Source organism: Cucumis melo, chromosome 11 (assembly GCF_025177605.1).
Source record: "Cucumis melo cultivar AY chromosome 11, USDA_Cmelo_AY_1.0, whole genome shotgun sequence".
Lineage (NCBI taxonomy): Eukaryota > Viridiplantae > Streptophyta > Magnoliopsida > Cucurbitales > Cucurbitaceae > Cucumis > Cucumis melo.
This window is the reverse complement of record NC_066867.1, coordinates 30,090,153-30,102,939: the sequence shown is the minus strand read 5'-3', so window position 1 is coordinate 30,102,939 and position 12,787 is coordinate 30,090,153. Positions and strand designations below refer to the sequence as shown.

Sequence of the window (12,787 nt, the reverse complement as noted above, 5' to 3'; positions counted from 1 at the left end):
CTGAAGCGTTTTTATTACCAAATTAACTTTTAATCTATATTTAAGGTCTTTTAAAAAATATAAAAATAATTTCAAAAATGGAAAAAACCTATAGGCTTATCGTGAAAATACCAAAAATATCCCGTCAACTACGTCGTCTAATATATTTGCGATCATTTAGATTTGATTATTATTTGATACGCGATCGTTTAGATATGACTACCATTTATCTTTTCAATTTCATCGGCTACCATTCTACTAGTGCACCCAAAATTATACACATCATCTTAAATATCTCCAAACAAAAAATAACAATATCTTTTCAACAACATCCTCTGAGAAAATTATTAAATCCATTTGGAGTTCCGTAAGTATAAAATGGCATTTTTTTGCAAGCAAATGGGAACTCATGAGGTATTCTTATAATGTGGGACGACCTAAGATTCAACATTATCAATCACATAGAAAGAAAATTCTCTGTTTTGATCTAGATAAATCTCCCATCCAATACACAAGGCCCTTCTTGGTGGCTTTCTGGCATTTATGGCCCGACTAATAGAAGAAATAGAGTTGAATTTTGGAATGAACTTGAAGACCTCAAATCGGTTTGCCTTCCCAATTGGCTTTTGGGAGGAGATTTCAATGTCATCAGGTGGAACTCGGAAACCTCGACTAAGCATCCGACCCAATTAAGCATGAAAAAATTCAATGCTTTTATTGTGAATAATAATCTTATTGAGCCGCCTCTAACTAATGCAAAATACACCTAGTCTAATATGAGAAATCAGCCCACTTGGTCGAAACTTGATAGATTTCTTCACACTACTGATTGTGAATCTCTTTTCTTTATGCATTACTCAAGAACGTTATCTCGTGTTGCCTCAGATCACTTTCCCATTGTGCTAGAAACTACCAATCTCAAATGGGGTCCCGCTCCTTTTAGATTCACGAATTCATTGTTAAAGGACATTCATTTTAACAAGAATTTGAAAATGTGGTGGAACAATACAAACCAATCGGGACATCTTGGTTATGCTTTCATGAGACGCCTCAAACAACTATCCAACTCCATAAAAAACTGGCAGAAAATACATAATGGAAACAGAGAAGAGGAAAAGAAAGCGTGGATAAAAGAAATTGATGAGATTGATAATCTAGAAGGTGAAAATGAGATGATAGATATTCTAAGATTGCATAGAATTTCTATCAAGACCGACCTCAATCAATTTGCCTTTCAAGAAGCACAAACTTGGACCCAAAGATGCGAAAGATTATGGAACTTAGAGGGAGATGAAAATTTTGCATATTTTCACAAAATTTGCTCTGCTAGACAAAGAAGAAACTTCATTTCGAGCATAACTTCTAAGAGAGGGGAAGCCTGCACAACAAATTATAAAATTGAGAAAGCTTTTTTAGATCACTTTGAAGAAATCTACCGGAACAATTGTGAAGACTTGTGACTCATTGATAATTTACATTGGTCCATTATCTCAAACAAAGAAAGAGAAGATCTTTGCAAGCCTTTCACCGAATCTGAAATTCAAGCGGCTTTCAAAGATTTTACAAACAATAAATTCTCGGGGCTCGATGGTTTTACTATTGAATTCTTCAAAGCAGCGTGACCTTTCCTCAAAAGCAATATTATGGATATCTTTAAAGACTTTCACAAAAATGGCATCATCAACAAAGTAGTGAATGTAACTTATATTGCTCTGATTGCTAAAAAGGAAAAATGCTCTTTGCCTTTTGATTACCGGTCGATTAGTCTCACTACTACTCTATATAAACTCATAGCTAAAATGATAGCAGAGAGACTGAAAATTACACTCCTAGACACAATTTCAGAATAAATCAGATGACTTTTGTTAAAAGGAGGCAAATTATCGACGCAATTTTGATTGCAAATGAAGCGGTGGACTATTGGAAAGTGAAAAAACCAAAGGTTTTATCATTAAACTTGATATTGAAAAAGCTTTTGATAAAATCCAATGGAGATTCATAGATTTTATGTTACGCAAAAAAGGCTATCATCTACAATGGCGTAGATGGATTAATTCTTGTGTCAGCAACGTTCAATATTCTAATATTATAAACAAAAAACCAAGGGGCAAGATACAACCAACCAGAGGTATTCGGCAAAGCGATATAAGTCGACTGCTGAAATCTTTAGAGGAACAAAATTGAATTAAAGGAGTCAAAATTAGTGAGTCTCTTAACCTCACCCATCTGTTATTTGCGGACGATATCTTACTCTTTGTTGAAGATCATAACGAATCTATGGAGAATCTGAAGTTTGCGCTGAAACTCTTTAAGATGGCTTTCGGTCTTAATATAGACCTCTAAAAATCTACGATCTCTCCGATTAATGTGGGAGTATCAAGAACTTTGGAGATGGCTGCCAAATGAGGTTTCTCTTCACAAGCATTGCCGATAAACTACCTTGGTGTTCCTCTTGGTGGTAAACCATTGACAAAAAATTTTTGGGAAGGAATTTATGGAAAAATTCAAAAAAAGCTGAGTAATTGGAAATATTATTATTTGTTTAAAGGAGGTAAAATCACTCTGATTAACTTCTTTGCTAGTTTTCCAACCTATTAGCTTTCTATTTTCAAGGCCCCAAATTCTGTTTGCAGAAATATTGAGAAATATTGGAGAAACTTCCTTTGGAAAAATTCTAGCGATAAGAAAAACATCCACCTTATTAACTGCGCTGCAATCACCTCTCCTAACGAAAATTGGTGGACTGGGTATTAGTAGAGTTAAAGATACAAATTTCACTCTGCTCTGTTGGCTATGGAGATTCATTATAGAATTTGACCCCCTCTGGAAGCATATTATACAGGCGAAATATGATAAATTTTTTTAGGGGATGTCCCTTCAAAAGGCAAATACAACAACCAAAGGTCTCCTTGGACTTCCATCATCAAAGGGGTTGATTGGTTTATGAACCAGATTAAATGGAAGATAAATAATGGTGAAAGTCTTTTCCTTTTGGCATAGTCTTTGGCATGAAACAGCTCTTTGAACTTCTACAGACCAAGACTTTTTTCTCTTACTACTGAAAAGGGGAGCTCCATTAATATGATGTGGAATGCAGTAGATGCAAATTGGAAATTTTCCCTAGAAGGCCTCCCAGAGATTTTGAAATACAACAATGGTGTGAATTGACTGCATCCTTCCTTACTCCTCTTCAGAATCGCGGACAAGACTTTCCTCGATGGAAATTAAATTCAAATGGAGTTTTTCTATTGCCTTTGTTAAAGTTGCCATTCATGAAGGAGTCCAAAGATATAGACCCAGCTATTTACAATAATCTTTGGAAAGTTAGCATATCAAAAAATGTAAATACTTCATTTGGTCTCTTATACACGAATGCATCAATACTGCTGAGAATCTACAAAAAAGACTTCCAAATTGGAGTCTAAAACCATCATGGTGTATTCTATGCAAGGAAGCTGACGAAGATATAAACCATTTGTTTTCCTCTTGCTCTTTTAGCCTTTACATTTGGGACTCTATTAAATCGACTTTGAACGGAAATGTTGATGTTTAAAATATGGCTGTCCTTTGTAAGTACATCTGTCTCTCCAAACAAAAATCAAAGAACATTTTTCGTTTCAACTTGGCTGTTGTCTCTCTTTGGTTGATTTGGAAAGAAAGAAATAGCAGAATTTTCAACGACAAGAAGAAAACTCCGGTTAAAATATGGGAAGATATCCACGCGTTTACTGGCCTCTGAACTATTCGATCTCCAAAATTCTATAACTATACTGCTAGCACCATTGCTCTTAATTTAAATGCTTTCTGTTGACCTTTTCTTTGGCTTATCTCTAGCCCCTTTTGTTTTGTTCTCTCAGCTTCGTGTACTCTCTTTCTTATCATTATTCAAACGGGGATGATGATGGTGCAGGGGTGTCCGCCTAGTGGAGATACCTAGGTTTACCTACTGACCTATTGTATCTTTTTTTAAAAAATTAAATATATAAAAATATTTTTAAAAAGTTGCAAATATAGTAAAATCTATTAGTGATAGACATGTATGGCTGATAGACTCTTATGGTTTATTAGTTATAGACCAATATTTGTACATAGTCTATCATTGATAGACTTGACAAATTTTGCTATATTTGCAAATTTCTTTAATTTTAAATATACATTAATATTTTGATTTTAATTGCTATGTTTGCAACTATCCCTATAAAATATTCAAGAATTATTATTCTATTGTATATAAATTATATATTAATAAAATTTAAAAATCAAATTGTATTTGCATCAAAAAGTTTTCTTTAAATTTATTCATTTGAAGTTGGGTTTTTTTTTTCAATCACATAAATTTAATAAATTTTTATGATTAAAACATTCAGGGGCGTTTGCAAAAATAGTAAAAAAAAGAAATGATAATAGAAATTGTATTTTCTAAATTGCAAAAGTAGCAAATTTAAAAGAAAATAACCCTTTGATAGTCGTCTGATAACTGTCTGATATCATTAATTACTTGTCATATTTGTCATATAGCAATATGCAAAAAAGATGTGTTACGGACTATTTTTTTCTAATTTTTTTTATCATCTGATACAATTTCCTAAACATTAAATTAAATTTAGCACTTTATAGTATCTCATAATTACTATTATTCTCCACTATTTTTTTATCTACGTATATGTAGAATCACCACTTATTCATCAATCCACCTATACTTATAGAATCATAATATGTATTTTCCAAATTTTAAGTAATAATCTCTCCTTACACATATTACATTGTTCTTCAGTTAAGATAATTCAAACTCAATAGAAATTGTATACTTAAGTGAAACTTAATTCTCTTAATAAGATAAATTTTACTTTATTTTCAAATAAAAAGCGAAACTTCTCTTATAAAATAATTCAGTTGTTGAGGATCCCACTCTTGGAAAATCAAATAAAGATAAAATTGTTATAGTTTATGAGCATATGAAGTCTAAAACGACAAAAATTGGAATATGATTCAATAATGGTAAACTTAATTAAAGAAATGTCATCTTAAAGATCTACATTAGAAAAATCAGAGGACCTAATTTATTCTTTCATTATTTAGAGTATATGAACTCGACCTTTTTTCTGAGTCAACAAATACCTTACGTTGGAGGCTCTAAACGGAATTTGATGAATACTTGATATTAATCCAACTTAATTGCTAATACTACTTTAAAGTAAAGATTTCATTTCATGGAATTCTCAGTAATAAAGATCTGACACTCACCACCAAGAATATATATCACTCACCAATTATTATTCCCTTTCTTATTTTCTTCTCTCTCAACATCTATGATCAACCTCTTGTCATTGTTGGATTTAATTTGGATATGATTTTTTACTATTCATTAAGTTGACAATCAAAGATAAAAAAAAGAAAAAAAAACATAAACGATAGAGAATAAAAAAATTCTAATTTGCATGGTCACATAATAATGTATTGACTGCATTTTGTTCACTTATTAGAATACCAAATTGCAAACTCAAATGTATTTTAGAGAATTTATAGAGTATACTAATCTTTAACCTTGAGCGAAATCGTAGATAACGCAAATATAAGAGTACAACTAATAAAACTAAAGTTTTAAGACATCTTATAAAACTTTTCGAGAACAAATATTCAAGGTATTATTTTGGTGTGTATCAATAATAGATAACTCTTTTTCGTAAGGCTTATCTCTAGCCCTTTTTGTATCAATAATGAATTTTCTATCCTGGTGCATATTGAATATATATAGAGGAATGATGAGAGTGCTAAAAATGTGTCCATGCAAGTGGTGATATTTGGGTGTACATACCGACCAAAATGTATCCGTTTCTAAAAAAAAAATATTCTAAGGCATTATTCAACAAATTAAAATATCATTTATTAGATAAGGAATTACAAAGAGCTTCATATATGACAACAACAAAATTCCAACAAATATATGCATAAATAAAGACAGAAAGTATACACACTTATTGAGTAAAACAATGAAAAAAATCAATAAATTTGAACAAACCAATAACATTTTAAACACACAGACCAAACTTCTTCTTTCCTTGCAGATTAAACAAGTGATCCCCAAAGAAGCTTCGAAATCAATTCACAAAGCTGCAATGGCGTCTGATCTCTCCCTTGGATCCTGTGAGGACATCAATTTTGCCCATTTTAACCATTGCCTTCCCAAACTTGGTTGCCCATTTGGACCGATGATGGGCATATCTCAACACCATTTTTGAAGTCAATGAACTGCTCAACAATGTCTGATCGGAAATCAGCAGCCCACGGTGGTTCGTTAGCTCGATGTAGTAACTGTTATCCAAATGATGGGGGGTTGAAAAATCAAGATCCACGTCTGGCTGCTGACTCCCGTCATCGCCAGAGCTACTTGGCGGTGGGCATTTGCTCTTCAAGTAATCAGCATATGAAGGGTCCAAGGAAGGGTCTTGTGCATGAGTTGTATTGAAGGAATATAGCCTGCCAACAAAGGTAGGGCAATGAGCTATTCCTATGGAATGGGCACCGGAAAGAGTCACCATCTCCGCCACTGACAGCCCTCGTTTTCCAAACTCACTAGCCAGCCTCTCGGCATGGAAAGTAAAACTAGGAAGAGCGCTAGCATCTTCCTTTCTTGAGATGTATCCATCACGTCGGCCAGCTGGCACGACATAGTTAATACCTGGTACAGATATGAGTAGAGAAGATTTAAATCTATTGTAATGTATCAATTTTCCAAAAAAACTATTGTAATGTATCAAAGTTCAAGCTTTTGAGTTTAATTAGTGATGGTTTAATCAAACAGTACCTCCAACTTTGTTGGCGCTATCGCGGGCGGCGAAGGCAAGAATGTCGGCGCATGACACAGTGTTGGGACAAACAACCTCAATTTTCGCCTTGGCTTCATCAATAACCTCGAAACCTCGTAAGGTTGGAAAGTTTGCAGGATGATATTTCTCAGATGGATTTCCAAGAGTGGATTCTAGAAGCACAGAAGCATCGCATCCCTGTAAAAATTACAAAACAAAAAGAGAGACATACAAATCAATTTTTTGTTTTCCCTTATATTATTTGGATGGGTTCAAGAAAGAAAAAAAATATACAATATTTGCTAAAATTAGAAGTTTCATTCTCAATTTTCAACAGTGGTGTTTATTTAGTCGTAATGCTTTAAGAAACTTTTAAGTGAATACATGATAGAAGTGCAAAGATGGATATCTAAATTCAAGTTTTTTTTATCACAAAAGCCTTGTGTGTGCGTGATATACTAAAAGTAAGGTTAAATTACAAGAATTTGGTCCTTCTGAAACGAAAAAAAGGTGAAAAATGCAGTCTTTATGTAGTTCTAAAAGTTAAAATTCATTTTTTCATACAGTTTCATTATTATTTATAAGGTTTTTATCAAACAAAAAAACTTCAAAATGAAACTTACCCTAACAAAGCAGTCGTGGAAGTGCATTCTAATGAGACCTGCAGCGATGCCAGGGTTTCTAGAGACGACTTTGTCTACCGCATCTTCAACAATGGCCTCAGCATCAGGACAAGATGAACTATAGAAACCTACTCTAAGGCTTGTAGAAGCAAAAGTAGATAGGGAAAAGAAGAAGATGATGCATAAGAGCTTGGAGAAAAGTGCTTGGAATAACTTATGGGAAGAAGAAGAATTAGCCATTGTAAAGAAGAGCCAAATAAGAGGGATGTTTTTAGGCAATGATGTTATCAATTTTGTTTGGTAATTTTGATGAAGAAATTAGGGGCGTTGATGATGCATATTTATAGCTTGAGGATATGTTGTGTTGATGAAATCAAAAAGGTGGCTAAAGTAATATGAAGTTGTCTAAGTTTGAACTTTTATATATTATTTGTCATCTATGTAATTAAAAATAATATATATATATATATATATATATATATATATATATATATATATATATATATATATATATATATATATATATATATATAATGGAAGGGGGAATTTATTGAGAGATAATTATTGACTTATAAGGAAAAACAAAACCCTAGTGGAAAATTTTAAAATAAGTTTACTTAGCAAAAAATGGATTGCTAGAGAGGCTGCTTGAACCAAGAATTCGAGTATAAATTGTATATAGAGACATTAAAAATATATTTTTGCATGAACAAATATAAAATAACATCTCCTTTCGTAGCTATTTCCTAAGAGAGATTATTAATTAACATGACTCGTGCTTAATTAGAACATAATTAGATGTATGAAAGAATGATAGAATAATATTTAAAATATACAAACAAATTTTCAATATGGTCGTTTTTAAGGGGAAGATTAAATGTTTTAACAACAAAATTTCAATTGCATACCAAACTCATGTTTTAGATTGATTATTATTAGTAGGGTTTCTTTTCAAATATAAATAATTGGATCAAAATAATTATAAAATACAGTAAAATTTCATATTCTATGGATGGTTGACATTAATAAACTTCTATCATCGGTGCCTAATTTTACCATTTGAAATAGGTTTCTTTATTATTATTATCTTCGTCTATGTTCATTTTGAAATAGTTGAATTTTAGAAATTTGGTTAGTTAAAAAACGTGGGAAAAGAAATTTATTAATGCATATAAATAAAATAATGTGTATTACTATGTTTCAACGACCAAAGTATATGGAATATTATACCAAAAAATGGAAGAGAAAAAAGAAAATAAAGTCAGAGACGCTTATGCATGTCAAGTTGTCAACTACTAAACTATTTTTTTATATGTAATATCGAACTTTTGAAATCTATATATATTTGTTAGATATTTTTATGCTAACTACCAACTTATTCATAATTTTAATGTGAATTTCATGCTTTGAATAACTCGTATTATCTTTCTAACACTTCATGTTTTATAGCTTCTTTAGGTGGTTGTTTTCGTCTTTTCTCTTATATTATTAGTAAAGAATGCGTGCGATTCACGTGAAAATCACACACGAAAAAAATTATAGTTTTAACTTAATTTTATAAAATTAAAATAGTAACTTTAATACTTTCCTATTTATATCATTTTTATATTCACATTGTAATGAGTGGAAAATGAATTTATTCAGTAAAGAGACATTTTTGTCATATTTCGAATGTACATTTGAATTGATTTGTTTGGATAATTCAAATTCTATCACTTAACATTCTGAGTTTGTACGTTTCAAACTTAAGCATCTAATATATCCAAATAAAGTGGAAGATAGAAATGTTGTTAGTTGTGTAGTAACATATATCATTATGTTATATCAATTACGGAAGATGAAAAAGATACATTATGACCCTGAAAACATAGAGTATTAACTAATATAGGCTATGTAATCAAAACTGTTTTTTAGTAAGGAGATGAAAAGTTAACAAAAAAAATATTCAAAGTATTTAAAAATAGAAAAAAACAAAAAAGAACGACGGAGTAAAAAAAATAAAGGAAAAAAATAAATATTTCGAAGAGATTTCTTATTAGACATAAAATAAAAGTTTATTCTAAAATTTGGTTGCACGTAATTTTTTTTAAATGATTTATTTTATAACCTCATTTTTTTCAAAAATTATTTCAAAAGGCAAAACACTTCCATTTATCTTAAAATAAATTATTTTAAAAATTAAATCTTTCAAAAACCAATCCAAACACACCTACTATGTCAATCAAAGAAATATAGTATAAATAAAGAGTGAGTTGAGTTTGAGTTTGAGTGGGATTCCACGTAATTCGATAAATGAACATAAAATAATATTAAATAAAATGTATTTGAAATTAAAATCCGGTCTACGTGGCAGCCTAAGGTTATGAGTCGGCGTCGGTTTTTATATGCCAACTTCCACGTGTCTGCATAACCAAAATATATGCCGATGCAGCCCAGCAACCTACAAAACCTCCAAACTCATTTTTCTTTTCCTAAATTATAAATTATATCCACTTTTAAAATGTATCAAAATTACCTACACACTCTATACAACTTATAGTTTTGTCAATTAGTTAACTTTAGACTTTCGTATATAAATCAATTAATTTTGATTCATTAGAAATAATTTTCTTTAAAAAATGGTATATTTGGTTAAATCTACATTCGAAAAAGTCATGGACATGTTTGAAAACTAATCATGAAGAATCTAAATTGCTTTTACTCGAATTAAATCTAGAGAAGGTGTACAAATAAACAAGTGGAAATGTAAATTTATATCATTATAAAATTTTATAATATAAATTAGTTTATATTTATATTCCCTTTTTAACCTTCAAAGAGTATAATTAAATTTTAAAATTTGTTCATAATTAAATTGGTTTGTTTCAAATAAAATAACTTTAATATAATTATTTTCCACCATAACTTATTAAAGCAGTGAAAAAATATCATAAAATTATTTATATATGTATTGTAAAAACAAGGTGTAAATAATAAATAATAAATAAAATAAAAAATTATTCATTAACTCAATTTTTACATGAATTTTGACCAAGGTGTATATATTTTTACTCAAGAAAGCTATTAGGCAAGCTTACGATGGATTACCTGAGTATCAGAATTGTTAGGTCGAAAGTTGATGAGAATAACATATGGTGAACAATGAGCATAATAATAAACATCTATACTAATAGTGTTTGTAATAAAATGTTGTTATTTACCACGATAAAAACATTAGCATTCAATTTCGAATGATTAAATTTAAGATGTCTTGGAGTGATTAGGAATATAAAAAAAAATTATAGAATAATTGGAGTTTTAAGTTAGAAAAATTAGAATTAAAAGTAACACAATTGGAGGAGTATATGGTCAATATTATTTATTATATTGTTTTATTTGGATCATTATAGAAAAGTGAAAGCGGGACTTTCGGAATAAATAATGATTTATGTTTATTTAATTTTATGCTTAAACTATATGAAATATTCTAAAACTTGTATTTTTATATAAAAATATCTTCAAACTTAAAAGTTTAAAATAATAAATATAACACACTAACAAGATCCATAAAATTAGCTATTTTTAAAATATCAGGTCCATCTTTCTGTTCCATCGTCTTTCTTTTTTTATTTCTTTCTCTTTCTTCCCGTTTTTGTCTATTCTATCATGTAAAAAAAGTTGTCAAATCTATTCTATCGTATAAAAAAAAAGTCCTAAACTACCAAATCTTGAAAAAAAAATTGTAAATGATATTGTATATCAAATAATAGTCAAATTTTGAGTAAATTACGGATTGCCAAATATATTTTTGAAAAGATCTCTATAGTTAAATTTTTAAAGATGAATTTAAAAATATCCTTACATTTAAGTTTTAGGATTTTCTTTTAATAACAAAAAAAGTGATAAACTATTTACATTCTAACAAAACTACTTAAAAAGATAAAATTTAACTTCAAAAAAAAATTGTCGAAGAACCCGTAAACTAAATAAAAACATACTTTAATGTGCAACTTCTTTAAAAATAGTTTCGTTTTACTTCATTTTTTTTTTTCCATCTCTTATTCGATAGCCTCTTACTCCACCATTTTTTCCTTTTTGTTAAATATTTGACATTTATTTATCTAAAAAGACAATAACAAATATAACTGCATATCTCAAATAAAGATATACAAGTGGATTAAAACAATGGAAGGATTAAGAGAGTTTCATATAATATTGTATTAGCATGTAGTTAAGGGTAGATTTTTAAGTATTATGTTGAGAAAGCTAGTGTAATACTTAAAAACACAAGAAAAATAATAGTATCCATAGGGAAAAAAATATATATTATATGAATAATGTATATATTATTTTCAAATTGGTTCTTTTAAACTTTAATATTGTTCTATTTAAATTCGTTTGTTTGCTTGTTTTATACTTTTGTATTTGGTTTACGTCTTTTACTTTATGTTGTGAGGTCCTTATTTCCTTTTAATATTACAATACATTTGCAAAAGGAAAAAAAAAAAAAAAAAAAAACTTCATTTTATTTTCTCAATTTAGGTTTATTTTTCGTAACAAGGTACCGACCCTTTCTACTCGTATAGTCATGATGTTGAGAGTGTCTTTTATTTTAACGTATGTTTTTTTAAACTAGAATTTAACGGTTTTCATTTTACACTAATGATAATAGCATTTTTTTTTACATTTCAAAAAATAATTAGAGTATTTTTGCAACTTTTAAATATTTGTATTATCAACGGAACATTGTTTTTAGGGAGATTTTTTCTCAAATTGGTTGCATTAGTATATATAACTTTGTATTTAAAATGTCAATCTTTGTCATATACAAATATTTCATATATTCTCCCCTTTAACCTTTTATTTTATTTCATTTTATAAACATTTACACTTAAAATTACATTTCATAATCGGACCACCGTAATAGTTCACCAAATCCTTTGTAATCCATTTAAAATTTTTACTATATTTTGTAAATAGTTTCATTTGTAGGTTATTCGTAACAATTCATTTCCTAATTATTTTAAAGTTATCTATCAACATTAACTTTAAAAAATCAAGAATTTTTTTTAAAAATTATTTACACTAATAGAAACACTAACTAAACAACAAAATTCATTAATTTAATTTGAAATGTGAAAATTTTGTCAATTTTACATTTGCGACAATTTCCTCGAAGAGAATATCTCCTAAAAAATCAACTTGAATTTAGAAAAGAACATTTTTAAAAATAACAAAATATTGAAACTATTTAAAAATATAGTGAAATTCATCGAACTTTTTTTAATTAATTTAATGATATTAATTATTTTAGCAAATTCATACCCCTTCACTAACTAGAAACATAATTATTATTATTATTGAAATATAACATCTTAAAAAGAAATATAAATATAAATT

General features: G+C 29.1%; 1 protein-coding gene across 1 annotated transcript; it reads right to left on the bottom strand.

Moving 5' to 3' along the window:
• Positions 1-5,838: 5,838 nt before the first annotated feature.
• LOC103498017 (peroxidase 5-like) lies at positions 5,839-7,696 on the bottom strand. Its single transcript, XM_008460466.2, has 3 exons — positions 7,409-7,696; positions 6,785-6,983; positions 5,839-6,658 (listed from the first exon to the last, which is right to left on the bottom strand). Exons 1-3 carry the CDS (start codon positions 7,646-7,648, stop codon positions 6,078-6,080), a joined length of 1,020 nt encoding a protein of 339 aa, XP_008458688.2. The 5' UTR covers positions 7,649-7,696; the 3' UTR covers positions 5,839-6,077.
• Between the last annotated feature and the right edge of the window lie 5,091 nt (positions 7,697-12,787).